The 14,885-nt window shown below is 52.4% G+C and overlaps 1 protein-coding gene across 5 annotated transcripts in view; it reads left to right on the forward strand.

Moving 5' to 3' along the window:
• The window catches only part of WHRN (whirlin), an 84,944-nt gene extending 70,336 nt beyond the window's left edge, over positions 1–14,608 (forward strand). For 3 of the 5 annotated variants that reach the window (XM_053564797.1, XM_053564760.1, XM_053564777.1), the window contains 5 exons: positions 9,187–9,258; positions 10,237–10,774; positions 12,651–12,832; positions 13,342–13,464; positions 13,753–14,608. In XM_053564797.1, the coding sequence (XP_053420772.1) occupies positions 9,187–9,258; positions 10,237–10,774; positions 12,651–12,832; positions 13,342–13,464; positions 13,753–13,935 (1,098 nt within the window). In that variant the 3' untranslated portion in view covers positions 13,936–14,608. The remainder of the gene's footprint in view (positions 1–9,186; positions 9,259–10,236; positions 10,775–12,650; positions 12,833–13,341; positions 13,465–13,752) is intronic. The other 2 variants (XM_053564768.1, XM_053564788.1) reach the window with 1 other exon arrangement.
• Positions 14,609–14,885: the final 277 nt, after the last annotated feature.

Consider the following 14,885-nt stretch of genomic DNA (forward strand, 5'->3'; position numbering starts at 1 on the left):
AGGCCAGAACAGAGAGAGTGCAGGGCAGAGCAGGTGGTGTGCTGAGGACATTGGCCTTGACTGAGTGAGATGGGAGCCCTTGGCAGGTAAAAGCAGAGGGTTGACTTGGTCTGACTTACTTTTAATCCCCCACCTTGATTATTTAGAATACACAAGCTCAGGTTTATACCAGAATGAACTGGTTCATTCTCAGGAATCAACCAGGCCCAAAGGTTTGTGTGCCAAGAAGGGATTGGGAAGGCTGTGTGCAGACTGAGTTGCTAAGATGTGTGACGATGGTCTCTGCAGGTCCCAGCTCCTCCTGCTGCTGGGTCAGCCCCTGCCTTGGTATCTCCTGGGAATGCCCCTCCCCACCAATGCACACAGCAGGCCTCAAACTAGAGACTGATGGACCCACGCTGTAGGGACAGAACTACCTCCACCTAGAAAGCCTCCCACAGGCTGTGCAGGGCACTGTCCCCCTTAGGAATCTGGAGCCCCATGTATTTAATCTACCCTGGCCCTCCCTCCCACACACTGCTCTCAAGAAAGCCCCTCACTCACTTTTGGCCTGTCTCCCCATCTGTACAATCAAGGTAGACCTCCAAGGTTCCCCCACTTTTGAGAGCCTCCTCTGTGTCTGGAGGACACAAAAAAGATTCTTTGGAGTGTATTTGCCCCAGGGGCCACCAGGCTGACTTCTGAAAAAAGATCAAAAGGTAGCACGCCACATTATTAACAGCAATTCAGCCACCTGGCCACCGTGTCTCATGTTATCACTTACAAGACCTTTTCACCCAAATTAACTCACAGGCCTCATTAAGAGGTCTGGGATGGGGCAGGGTGAGGATCTCCACTTTCAGAGTCACAGCCTGGAATAGCAGTTCTGTGCTCTGACCACTTCTGTGTGTCTTCAAACAAGAGCCGTAACTTCCTCCAGAGGGAGAAAGAGCTTGAGATAATATTTATTCACCAGTAAGTGCCAGCTACTGGTCTGCAACAGTGCCTCATATTAGTAAGCTTTTGTTGCAGTAATGCTGAGTAACAACCCCCAAATCTCAGTGGACAAGAATCAAAAACATTTCTCTCCTCTGGCCAAAATTCCTTTCCACGTGGAGCTCCCAAGCTTTTCCTTTCTCTGCTAAATCACTCATCGCATTGCTTTAGCTTCTTTTTTTTTTTTTTTATTAAATCATAGCTGTGTATATTGATGCAATCATGGGGCACCATACACTGGTTTTATATACCATTTGACATATTTTCATCACACTGGTTAACATAGCCTTCCTGGCATTTTCTTAGTTATTGTGGTAAGACATTTATATTCTACATTTAGTAAGTTTCACATGTACCCTTGTAAGATGCACCATAGGCTTTAGCTTCTTCATGGGTTTCCCCTCCACAGTGGTCAGAGAGAGCTGGCAGGGTGCAGGCAGGGACCACATCTTTCTCCTCTCTGTGTCCCCAGTACCAGCTCAGAGCCTGGCACTGGGTGGAGCCCCAGAAACATGGAGCAGAAGCAAAAATGAGACCATCTCCCCAGCCACCTGAAGGATCCTCTTCTACCACTTGGCCTTCCAAACATTTGGCTCCTGTGTTGTAGGAAAATGTCTTTTGCTTTGGCATTCAGACTGTCAAGGTGGCATCAGGCAACTGGCTGTCCGTGACCCAGATGGAGCCAGTTTCCATTTAGCCTGAGTTCTCTGGGTCATTCTGTGCCGTTATCGATCCCAGGTTAAACATGGCTCATTCCGCAGCCGCTTCCCCTCAAACCAGAAGCAGTCAATAGAAGGAGAGCAGAGGCAGCTTTTCTCCCATCCACAAATTACGTTTATTTTCCATTTGTCTAATAGAGAGTCAGCCTTGAGCATTTTTTACGGCCTTCAAACAGTATGATTTTTCCCCATAAAGATGTTGGCCAGGAGAGCAGAGTGAAAGAAGAATGGCCTGCCTGACATTTCTTGAATGCCTGTTCTAGTGCCAGCAGGCCTGTGGCGGAGGGGCTTAACTGCATGGGCTTTGGATTCCTCCCAACCTGGCTCAGGTCTTCAGACTAGTAGCCATGTTACCTTGGGCCGGGCATGCAAGCCTTCTGAATCTCAGTTTCTACATCTGTACACTGGGCTAATAAGACTGGCTGTCTGTTGATTGTTCTTAAGGTTCAGTGAGGTTAAGAGGGTGTATCAGATGTGGAGTGTGGAGGAACCAATTCTGTTACTGCTGCAAAGGCTTGGAGAGGGCACTTCAGAGGATTGTGGGGAAAAAGGGCTTGCAGAGGTCAAGGCCAGCATTGTACCTACAGAACAGATACCGTTGAAGTCGGGACATGGCAACTGGGACGTGCCCTATTTAGGAAGGAAGTGATATGATCCTTTTTCCATCTGTTAAGATGCCTCCCCTCCCATGTGTATGAAGAGAGCCCAAAGGTGCAGGGTGGGTGGGGGCAACCTGGAGAGACTGCAGCTCCTGTCCAGGTGTGCAGCTGTGTCGGCACTACATTCTCCACCCCAGGAAGGGGGCACAGAGAGGCTGGGACATGTCCTCCTCCTTGAGTAGAACACCCCACTCCATCTCAGGGAGGCCGCAGCACATGCCCCCTGACTTCCCAGAACCATACATTTGCCCAAGGCGTTAATGCCTCTTGGTGGCTGCAACTTCACCATGGCCAGGTCTGAACAGGACATCTCCTCCCAGCCAGCACATTGCTGTATCTACAGTGGTTTATGGGACTCTTACCTCCCCCTACCAGACTCAGGAGTGCTGGAAGCTGTTTCCACCAAACACAGCCCAGTGTGGGGAGGTGAGAGCCTGCCTGAAGTGGGCTGCCCCCTGCTTTCCTCAGCACAGACTCTCCCAGCTGTCAAATGGAGGAATCAAGCCAAGCATTGACTTATGACAGTTTTTCATCATTTCTGTGCCGTGGACCTCTCTGGCAGGCAGGTGAAATCCTGGGGCCGCTTTTCAGAACAACAGTTTTAACTGTTTAAAGATAAAATGGGAAGCAAATTATTTCACAAAATACCATTTTCAAAATATGGAAACACATTGTAAAACACGTGCTACTTTATTAGCAATAATTAGCTTGAGCTGCAGGTCAGGGACTACTGTCATTGTGAAGCTGTGATGAGCGCAAAAAAGGATTCTGTGACATCTGCAACAGCTGGGATGTGGTGGGGGAGAGGGGTGACTTCTGTGGGTGACAGTGGCTGATTGTACTGAGGCTTTGTCACCTCCATCGGTAAAGGAAGGCAATGTAGCATTTCAGTCGGAGGTTAATGAAAATGGAGCGGAGTGTTTTCCCCAGCGGCCCCGTTCTCAGGGTCCCGCCCTCCATTGCAGGAGCCCTGGTTCCCAGCCTAGTCCTCAGGCCTTTCCAGCCCTAACCTTCCGGAGATTCTGGGTCATGTTCTCTTTCCAGGGAGGGAGCTGTGGGGCCAGGTTTCAGCCTAGTGGGAGGAAGCATGGTCTGTTCAGTGGTGGTGCAAGCCTCACAGAGAAGAAGCAGCGGCTCCTACCCTGGGTTGTAGGCACTGGCCTGGTGGCAGGGGCCGTCCTCACTGTCTCAGCCACACCAGCCACTCTGGGTCCCATTTAGCTGCTTTCGGGAATGCTTCTCTCCAGCCCACTCTTCTAACCTTCCCCTTCTGACCACCAGACTTCCACCCCCACCCTGTGCTTGGAAAAGTTGGGGGTCCAAAGATCCCCATCTCCACCAGTGTGGCTGTCACCCCAGGGTCTAGTCACACCAATGGTCTGGCCCCCCCAGGAGTACCAGGGCGACTGGCTTACCTCAGCTTAATCACTGTCCCCCTAACCCCATCTGTCTTCCCTGGGGTGACAGGCTCCCCTTCTCGCCCCAGCTCTGACGGGCCACCACCCTCATGGTCCTCTATTCCCTGCGGCTGTAAAGTGAGTGGGGGGCACCTGGCAGGATTAACTGAGCTTCCAGGTCTAAGTGCTTAGTGGGCTCTGGCCTTGGTGGGTACGGGGAGGGGCTGTCTCTCCCCATCACTCCCTCCCTTGCTGCCTTGTCTCACGAAGTCTCTTCTCTTTTCCCTTATTCTCACTCTTCTCTATCTGATCTCTCTCTTTCTCTGCCCTTCAGGCAGAAATCTATAGCTCCCCTGGTGACATTCCAGAAGACTTTGTGGCCTAGTGTCTTGGTTTCCCCATACACAGAACTGGGGAAGAGCCACACAGCCTCAGGCTCTTGGTGCAGTCTGGAGCGGGGTTGGGGGAGCCTGTTGGCCCAACCTCAGACTAAAGAAGACAAGAGCTGAAAATAGCACCTTTATGGCCTAGAAACTGGGGTTGGGCTGGGGGGAGGAGCCCCATTCTGCTGAGGTGGCCCTGAGCAGGCACCCAGGTGGCATCTGGGATTTGACGTCATCCAAGCAAGGGCTCGCCTGCCTCCTTTGCAGATTCCTGCGTCCACCTGCAAAGTTAGCACAGGGGGTTGCCCCCTCATCCTTTCACTTCATTTCATTCCCTCCCGAGTCCCCCAGACAAGACTCCTATGATGTCTGGGCCCTGAGTGGGCCACAATAAGGGCTTCTTTGCCCTGAAGGAGAGGACATTTGTGAACTGCCACAGGTTTGAGGAGGGACTGGAGACTTCCTGGCTCTGTGGGAAACAGTTTTCTCATCTGGGAAGCAGAGTCAGGCCTTGAATAGAGTTCAGCTTCCTGCCTTGTCCTTGCTATGTGACCTTGGGCAGATGACCTTCCCTCTCTGATCTGCGGTCCACTCAGCTATAAAGTGGTTGAAGGGTACCTGGCAGTATTAATTCAGCCTCTGGGCCTAAGCCCTGAGGTGGCTTCAGCCTCGGTGGGTGCAGGGAAGCTGCCCCCAAGTAGCAGTGCTTGTGTGGGGGTGGTGGCCAGGACACACAGACCCAGCTCCTGTGAGAGCTCTGACCTTGAGCCTCCTCTGGAAGCCTGTTCTGCAAGCATTTCTGCTGACGCATCCCCAGGGTTCTTAGCCTGCTGTCTGCAGCTATTTCAGATGCACAAGGAACATGGCTTGGGGACTCGGGACTCCTGAGCGTCTGGATTCAGCAGATGGAGTCTGGCAGGGCCAGGCTCCAAACCGTCTGCCGTTTGCTCCACTTCAAGCCTCCCTCCCATGGCTGGTGTTTGTCCCCTGGCCACCCCTCACCCCCTCCTCCATCTCCACCTTTGTTCCAGGATGGGCCAGCAGTGACTGTGTCCTCTCCTTTCAAAGAGGGTTGTTGTGGGGCCCTCTGGATCCCATGACATCAGGGCCTTGTCTGTCTCTGGGTTTAGAATAGTGCAGCATGGACTTTGACCCAGACCTGGTTTAGAAAGCTGATCTGCTATAGGATGACCATGCATCCTTGGACAAGTCCCTTCCCTCTCTGAGCTTTCCTTGTAACTCATGTGCTGAGAGAGCATCACTATGCCTGCCTCCCAGGGGGAAGCAACTGAGATGATGCAAGTAAAACACGCAGCATGGGGACTGGTACACAGTAGGTCCCACAGTTTGTTGTTCTCTAGTATCCTTTCCAGGAGAAAGCCACATACCCCTGAGCTTCCTCATAAGACATAGCTGCCTGCTCAGTGCTTGCTGAGCGGATAAATGAATGTGCACAGCCCTGATGCACCAGATGGGACAGAATCCCATGTCTCTGGTCCCACCATGTGTCATCTGCACCTCACCATGGCTGCCCCCAGGGTCACCTATGCATTGTATTCCTGGGACAGGTGGCCATGGCTATGTTTGAGTGTGGCAGAGGGTCCCTTGTCTTTGCTGTGGACACCTTCAATGCTCTGTTCCTTCTCTGTGATGCTGAAGTTAGAGCCAAGACTGTTGAGTCTTAAAAAGTAATTACATGTAACCAGCCTGCACCACTGTTCACCTTAATTCTACATGCCCAGCTGGGCTATTTCTAGGGAGCATTAGACTCATTCTGGTTTTGGAAGCGAGAGCTATACAGGACAGCTGCCATTTCCTTTGCATCTGAGGTGTTCACACATTCAGGATACATTTTGCAGTTCATTTTATTTGCAAGGCCTCCCAGCCTTCTGATGTTTGTAATGGTCACCTTCCTTCATACCTTGTGGTAGGCCCTGCTCTGAGTGCTTTGTAGGTATTAACACATCAAGTGCATGAGGCAACTACAGCTGTTAGTCCATTTTGCAGAACTGAGGCACAGGAAGGTTGATTCACTGACCACCACTCGGTGATTCACCCACTGTCACTCAGCTGTAAGTGGCAGAACTGGGTGTGATTATAAGGAAGCCCCAGAGGTGACAAAGCTGGAGCCAGTGTCACTAATCAGTGGGGTGGGTAAGAACAACCCCATCACTTCCCCTTCTTAAAGAACCTCCCCCCACTCCTGCACATACACACACACACACACACACACACACATACACACTGTCCTTGTGTCACCAAGGCTGTCAGCAGCATCTTCCTGGGAGGTGGTATGCAGTTAACAGATCAGGAGGCTCAGGTTTGCTCGTAAGCATCAACTTTGTTGGAAAAATGGGGACAGCTTCCCCAGCCTGACTTTGCCCAAGAGGCATCACAGGACCAAACAAAAAGGTCTGGGTTTGCCAGGCTCAGAGCCAAGAGGCCTGAGCGTGCTGTGGGTTCCAGTCACTGGCCTTTTACAGTGGGGGCATGACTGGTACACTGTACCTTAGGTGTGTGGAGTTGGGGCCTCCCCCTGTGACGGCTAGACTGAGTGATTGATTCATTCATCCATTGATTGATACATTCATGGCATAATCAATTTTCTTAGTATTTATCAAGCAGAAATCTCTAAGCTCCTGTTCTAAGCACTGAGGAGAGAGTGAGGACCAGGTAGTCCTAAGTCCTGCCAACTCAGACTTTGTATCCTAGTGGGAAAGAAAGAAAATATGCAAATCGACTGTATAAAGTCAGAGTGTGATACATATTATGTAGAAAACCAAAGCAGGGTCAGGGAGCAGACAGAGGTGGTGGTGGGCTGGGGTATTGTAGACCAAGCTGGTCTCGGAGGGTCTCACCGAGGTCAGAAAGGGAGGAAGGAAATGAGCCACGAGTGTGTACAGGCAGAGAGCCGTGAGTGCAAAGGCCCTGAGGCAGGAACGATGGCATCCTGTTGCAAGAGAAGCGAAAAATTAGGGCACTATGCAGGCACAGTGAGTGTGGGCTTTGGAATTTCCTCCAACTAATGAAAAGGTCCCAAGGTGCATAGCAGGAGAGAGATAGGACCTGACTTAGAGCTCAAGGCTAACACCCTGGCTAGTGGCTAGGGAATGTGATCAGTGAGATGAGGACAAGTGAAACTGGGAAGGGCTGGTCAGGGCTAGTCAGGGCAGATCTCACCCAGGAGGTCTTGAAGGAGGGGCACCAACAGTATGCCTATGGATAGGTAAGAAGTGTTCCAGGCAGAAGCAACAGCCGTGTGAAGACCCTGACACGCCTGCAGTGATCCCGTGTGGCTATAGGGGATGTGAGCAAAGGGCCTCTTTCTAGAAGGCAAACTTGACCGCGTTTCTATGGCAACCCACTGTCCTCAGGCTCAAGTCTAAGCAGCCTCACACGTGACTTATGTGACAGCTGGCAGCAGTGGGTTAAAATGCTACACCTTGCATCCCTGGGTGGGCTCAAACCATTAGCCTATCAGTTAACAGCTGAACGTGCTGGCCAATTGCACCACAGAGACAAGGCCACACATTTAACGCGGTGCTACCCAAAGAATCTTAAACAACCTCTGTCTCCTTCCCATTTTATGTACACCCTTTCCTCTGTCTGAAATACCCACTGTTTCCTTCTTTGCTCACTCAGAAGACCCAGCTTTGAGTTTTGTCCCTTTCCTCCAGGAAGCCTTCTTGATAACCCCTCCCCAGCTGCTTTATATGTCTGTGTCTGCTGACCACACTGTCTTTAAGCTTTGGAAGGCAGAGGCGTGATGTCTCACCTCCTCTGTTTCCCCAGCCCCGTGTCAGTCTACAGCAGCGGTTCTCAACCTCTGAGCGACCCACAGGAACTGTATTAAAGGGCCACAGCATTAGGAAGGTTGAGCTTCAGAGATGCTCAGTATTGATGCACTTGAGACTTGAGCCAGGTGTTGGTGGCTGTATCAGGGTTCTCCAGAGAAAGAGAACCAATCAGATATACTATATAGGTGTAGAGAAAGATTGATTGTGAAGGATTGGCTCATGCAGTTATGGAAGCTAGGAAGTCCCATGATCTGTCGTCCACAAGCTGGAGGCCCAGGAAAGCTGGTCATTTAGTTCCAAGTCTGAGTTCAAAGGCCTGAGAACCAGGAGCATGGATGTCTGATGGGTGTCCTGGCTCCAGAAGAGACAGCAAGTCCGCCCTTCCTCTACCTTTAAGTTCTATTTCATGGGTTGGATTCTGCCCACCCACACTGGAGAGGGTAATCTTCTTTACTCAGTTTACCAATTCAAATATTAATTTCTTCCAGAAACACCCTTGCAGACATATCTAGAAATGATGTTTCACCAGCTTTCTGGGCACTCCTTAACCCAATCAAGTTGCCACATGAAATTACCCATCAGAGTGGCAGAGGCTGATTGCCATCCTGGCTCTGTGAGCTGGAAAGAAATGGCTCCCCTGATCCCTCAGGAGAGCCCAGCTCAGAAAGGAGCTCTGCTCAGCCACCCACAGACAGTTCAGAAGTAGCCTTTTGGAAGCTCAGTGACATTTGAGGAAGCATCAGGCTTCTTCCTGTGATTGGGAAAGGCAGAAAGAAATAGATATTTTTGCACAATAAGACCCATTCAAACCTTAAATCACCACCTTGGTATTAGTTTCAGAAAAGAGGGAGGCTCTCCTTAGCTGCTTCTCACTTGCAGCTTTGCCATTTTCACACCTTCACATCAGAGCCATGGAGAGACAGACCACGGGTTTTGAAGTGTTGGGTGTGTTAACCACAGCATTCATGGCTGAGTCCAGGAACGTCCAGTCAAGGCCAGAGACGCACCAACATCACCAGGAGTTCTGGGGAGGCCTGAAAGTGACTAGAAAGTCCCAAAGAGAAATTAACTTCAAAGTGACCAGCAGGCAAATTGTCCTTAATTTTAATGAGTCAAGTGACTTATGACAAAGTTGGATAGGCCAAGCATCACGTGAGGATGTCATAAGGCCTCCAAGATCTTGATGTCCTAGAAGACAAACCAGTTTTCCCCTGTCAGCTTCTCTTTGCTCATCTTGCTTTCTTGTCTATTTCTAGAACACTCTGGACCTGGAGGAGACCGGTGAGGCTGTCCAGGGCAATGTTAACACCCTCCCAGATGTGTCCGTGGTAAGACCCTGGCTGGCCCTTTGGTTGTGTTCTGCCCTTCCTGGTCTGCTCAGGTCCCAGGGGCTTACTCTTCTCTGCAGCAGCCAAAGGGTGGGGAAGGGGACAGAGGCCCCTGCTGTGAGCTCTCAGACTGTGCTGCAGACCTGTGTATAAGTGTACCCACCACTCTGCTACCTCTAGCAGGGACCAGGATGGCTTGTTCCTGATGATTTTAGGTGGGACTGGTCACTGTGTAACTTTCAGCACGTCTCTGTGTCTCAGTTTTTCCATACGAATGAGGATAATAATGTGCCTCTCCTATAAGTTTATAGCGAGGAGTATGTTAATTAATTAATTAAAGCACGTAGGACAGTGCTTATGAGGCTCCCAGAATTATGCAAGTGTCAGACGTTGGTCTAGGCAGAGGGGCCACAGGGCCCACTATGTACCTGCTGCACATGGCTCCTCACACCCCCACACTCATTCTGCTGAGTAGGTCTGCCTGCCCCAGTGCCCAGAGATGTGCTCAGAGAGGCACTGTGCCTTGCTCAGGGCCACACAGTACCCAAGCCCATATGCCCATCCACCTCTTCTCCATTCTGTCCACTCCCAGCCCCATCACCCTTCCCACCTTGAGTAGCCAAGATCATCCCCTAAAAAGAAAATGGCATTTTTGTGTTTTCATCTCCTCCATCCTGTCTCTAATTAAGTCTTGTTCCCTGTGACATGCCCTGGCTGAGGCCAGGAACTTCAGTTCCCAAAGGTAATGACGCCGTCCCCAGAGACACCCTCTAAGATCCCAACGCTTATCAGCTGCTGAGATACTGGGGAGAAGTTTTCCACTCAGGTGTTACATTATTCAGAGCAGCATGGCCAAGAGCCGGCAGAGCAGGGACAGAATTCCAGCTGGGGTCTGGTACCACTCGGCGGCTGCAGCCTCCACTCTCTCCCAGAGCGATGGGCTCTGACCCCTTCTACTCCTTCTGGGTCTTTTGGCAGGATGATGTCAAATCCACCTCTGAGGGGCTGTCCAACTTCAAGCCACCATCTCCCCCACCACCACTGGGCCAAGGCCATGACCGCCCACCCAGCCAGCTGAGGAAGCCAGGGAGAGAGGACCTCCAGCCACCTTCCTCCGCATCCTGCCACTCAGGCATCATCTTGTCAGCTCCGCAGAACCGCAGCCCACCAGCGGGCACCGCACCCACCACTGGGACCTGCTCTGCACAGGACTCACCCCCCTCCCCCATCTATGCCTCCATCTCCCCTGCCAACTCTGGCAGCAGGAGGCCCCTGGACGCCCATCTGGCCCTAGTCAACCAGCACCCCATCGGCCCCTTCCCCCGGGTACAGTCACCCCCACACCTGAAAAGCCCCCCTGCCGAGGCTACCGTGGCTGGGGGCTGCCTTCCACCTCTCTCACCTTCTGGACACCCAGACCAGACAGGCACAAACCAGCACTTTGTCATGGTGGAGGTCCACCGCCCCGACAGTGAGCCGGATGTGAATGAAGTGAGGGCACTGCCCCAGACGCGCAGTGAGTACAGCAGACCGGGTGGGGGCTCCGGAGTCCCGGCTCTGCCGTCCTTGCAGATCCTGGTCCTCTCTGAGTTAATCTGCCCGTTAACACGGTGAAGGGTGGGACAGGTGCTTGCCAAGCGGCCTGCTAGCCTAGACGGTCGCTGGCTCAGGGTCAGAGTGGCCACCAGAACAGCATCCCGAGTTCAGCGTTAAGGTACTTCGGGGTTGCAGACTCTGGTTTGGATCCCAGCTCTACTTGTCCTGCCTGCCTGGCTACTATGCCTTGCGTTGCTCATCACGAAATGGAGATAATGGGGTTGGCCCTGCCAGGGCTCCCCCAGCTCCCTCCTCCCGGCCACCCTGTGTGCACCTAATCATCTCCCCAGGAAGACTAGGCTCATGGCAGGTGGCGGTGGTTTCTGTGACCCCTGTGCTCCAGAACCCAGCACAGAGTAGGTGCTGGGGGAAAGCTGGGTATTGAAGGTGCAGTCTGGACCCCTGGCAGGTTTCCTGATGCAGGGCAGCAAGAATCTTCCAGGCACCTGGGAGGCCAGCCAAGACTACAGAGCCTGGTTTTCCAGAGGACATGAGCTGAGGAGGCGGAGGGAAGGAGAGAGCCTGGTCTTCTCTCCCAGAAAGCTCTGGGTCACAGCCCTCCTTAATTTAGTGTTTGTGTGCATTTAGTTAGGTTCTGCTGCCATCTTGTGGCTGCAGTGATATGTGGGGCCAGCTGTGGCCAGGGAAGAGGCCCGGCCAGGTTGGGGGACGTTACCTGAGAGCCTGCTGTGTGCTGGGCAGTGCACAGACGAGGATGCAGAATTCAAGGCTGTGGTGGCCAGTAGCTTAGTGAGAAGAGGCAGCTAAGGGGAGGGCAGGCAGGATGTGGTGGGAGAAGCCAAAGCTAGCATGGTGGGTCCCTGCTGCCACTAGACGTGTGTTGAGCTGATTACACACGTGATGCTAGGAACTAGCAGCCTCACTAATAAGCACGTTCCAGGAGCCTCGCCTGTACTGTTGACTCTGTCGGTCCTCCCAGCAGCCCTATGAAGCTGGTTCTATCATTATCCCCATTTTACAGATGAAGAAACTAAGACACAAAGTAGTTGTCAAGCCTGTTCCTTTGACTGCTTCCCTCCGTCCGTTGTATCTGTGAGTCTTCATGACAGCCCCACAGGGCAGGCATCATGCTTCCTATGTGAAAATGAGAACTCAGGAGGCCCAGAGAGGCTGTGTTTCTAGCCCAGGCTTGCACAAGCGGGTCAGTGTAGATTCAGACCTGATCTAGTAGATTCCAGAGTGGGTGTTCTTAATTGAAGGTCTCAAGTTCAGGGCCTGGGTCATTACGACAATAAAGTAGCTTGACTGGTGAGCTGGAAGGCATGTGCCCACCCACAGCTTAGCTCAGCCTACATCGGGTCATGCAGGGGTACAGGCCAGGTGTGGCAGAATTTGGTTTTTCCTTGAGAAGCTATAAATTTAAATTTTATATGAAATCTTATGATCTGAATGTGTTGTTGGTCCCATCATTAAAAATTGATAGCACTGTGTGAGTTTTTTTAAAAAAATAAAACAAACCCCCGTATCTATGGGCTTGGTTTGTCTTCTGATCTCTGTTGAAATCATTACACTAGTTGCTGAGAACTGGGAGGTCAAGGCAGATGTCCTGGAAGTCAGAGCCTTTGAGCCAGGTCCGGTTGGAAGGGCAGGTCTGCAGTAGATAGAGAGTGTTATCAGGGGGTCTCCTTGCCCTCTAATCTCAAGATCCTTTCCTTTCTCCCCCTGTCTTTGCCTGGGGAACTCGTCCAATCTTCCTGCCTCTAGTTTGATTGCCATCTCCAGGAAGCCCTCCCTGATCCAGCTGTATGCCTCTCTCCTCCCATTCCCCTTCCCAGCAGCCTCCACACTCTCTCAGCTCTCCGACAGTGGGCAGACTTTAAGCGAGGACAGTGGTGTGGATGCCGGTGAGGCAGAGGCCAGTGCCCCCGGCCGAGGCAGACAGACAGCATCCACCAAGAGCAGGGGTAGCAAGGAGCTGCCCCGGAATGAGAGGCCCACAGAGGGGGCCAACAAACCGGTGAGTGGGGGTGGGGGCAGTGCAGGGGCTGAGAGGAAGGCAGGCCCCAGGTGGGAATGGAAGTTCTCAGGGACCCACGGTTCAGCTTGGCAAGTGAGCACCAGGCAGTGAGCACCAGGCGGCTTGGCAAATTCCCATCACTTGGGGACTTGGGTGTCCAGAATAAACACTATATTAGAAATATGGAGGTCAAGTTTAAGTCCTGTCTTCACACAGATGCTAGGTGGCTGAGGCCAAAGACTGGTCTTGAGAATCTTGAGGCTCATCAAGGTGTGATGCCACCCCAGACAGCCCTGGGAAAGCCCTGTAACCTCCAGAGCCTCAGAGGCTTCTTGTAGGGAGTAAAGAACTAGGAGACCAAGTGCTTGGCCTAAGGCCTGGCACACTCAAGCCCCTAACACAGACTACAGTCTGAGCCCTGTTGACCAGGGTGAGTCAGGGCCCAGCCCAATGTCAGCCATGCCTGTCCAGTGAGTAGGCCTCAGTGATGTCCTTCCTCACACCCACAGCCTGGACTCCTGGAGCCCACGTCCACTCTTGTTCGTGTGAAGAAAAGTGCAGCCACTCTGGGCATTGCCATTGAAGGTGGCGCCAACACCCGCCAACCCCTGCCTAGGATTGTCACTATTCAGGTACGTCCTTAGGGCCTTGCTCACCCATCTCTCCCTAACCCTGAAAGACCCTTTCTCAGCATCTCCAAGGCTTTGCCACTCCCATAGATGTCATACCCTCCAAGAACTCATATGCAACCCAGGCTTGTATCACCTTTCTTGAGCCTCAGTTTTCCTAATTAGGGCAGTGGACACCCAGACTGTGGCTGCCTGGGTGGCAGTGGGGCCTGACCCGGTGGGTGGTCAAAGCCAGTCCTGCCTAACTTTTCGGCATCCCACATGAGTCCTGTGTCCTTTCTCTCCCTGCAGCGAGGTGGCTCAGCCCACAACTGTGGGCAGCTCAAGGTGGGCCATGTGATCCTTGAAGTGAATGGGTTGACGCTTCGTGGCAAGGAGCATCGGGAGGCCGCCCGCATCATTGCTGAGGCCTTCAAGACCAAGGACCATGACTACATTGACTTTCTGGTCACTGAATTCAATGTGATGCTCTAGAGACCGAGGCCAAGGGCCTCCCATTACTGTCAGCCCCTGCTCCTGGGCCCTCCCCACTCTCGGCTCTATGAAGCTCCTTGAGGAGTCGGGGCCAACCAGGGTAGCAGGAAGACACTCCCCCCTCTATCCAGACCCCCTGGACCAGAACCAGGAGAAGAAGATAGCCAGTGAGGCAAACAGAAGGCCAGGTCAGGATCTGGTGCTGTACTGGGTTCACAATAGGCACTCAATACATGTGGCTTGCAGGAAGGGAAGAAAGGAAAAGGAAAGGCAGAGGGCCTGTCTCTCTGGGTTGGGTCGGGGGTGTTGTCACTGCTGCCCTTAGCCAGTGAGGACCCAGACTGTCCCCAGATGCCTGGGCTTCTGTCCAGAGTGAGGTCACTTGAGAAAACATGGACACAGGCCCCCACCAGGAGGCATCTTGCGGGACCTTTAGTGCCACAAATAAGCATCAAGCACCTCCCCGTCTTCACCCCCACTCCTTCTGACTCCTCATTTCCCCATGGTATTTATTATTTATTTCCCTCCCCAAACCCTTGGGGACCCCACAGCCCCAGCTTCCCATCTACCTTCAGCCTACCCCAGAGGCCTTGCAGGTGACCAGCAACGTCATTGTATTTATATACAGAGCTTATGACTTTAATTTTTCAATAAAGAAATCTGAACAAGGTTAGGGACCAGCGTGCTATGTGGTCTGCCTGTGAGGCTGGGATTTTGGTGTGGAGAGAGAGGGGTGGCTAGGACAGATGGGGGCACCCGGCACAGCCATGCCACTACCCGGCCTCCCTCTGCTCAATTTGGGATGTACAGTGGGACGTGCAGTCACTCTTGAGCCACGTCTGCTCCTTGGTGTGCCTTCCTTGAAGGTTTGAGGGCAAAGCTTAAGCATTTACAGATAATATTTGCAGATGAAAACATACAAGTATGTTACAAGGCAAAACGCACAGTGC

This window comes from Nycticebus coucang, chromosome 2 (genome assembly GCF_027406575.1).
Source record: "Nycticebus coucang isolate mNycCou1 chromosome 2, mNycCou1.pri, whole genome shotgun sequence".
Taxonomy (NCBI): Eukaryota; Metazoa; Chordata; class Mammalia; order Primates; family Lorisidae; genus Nycticebus; species Nycticebus coucang.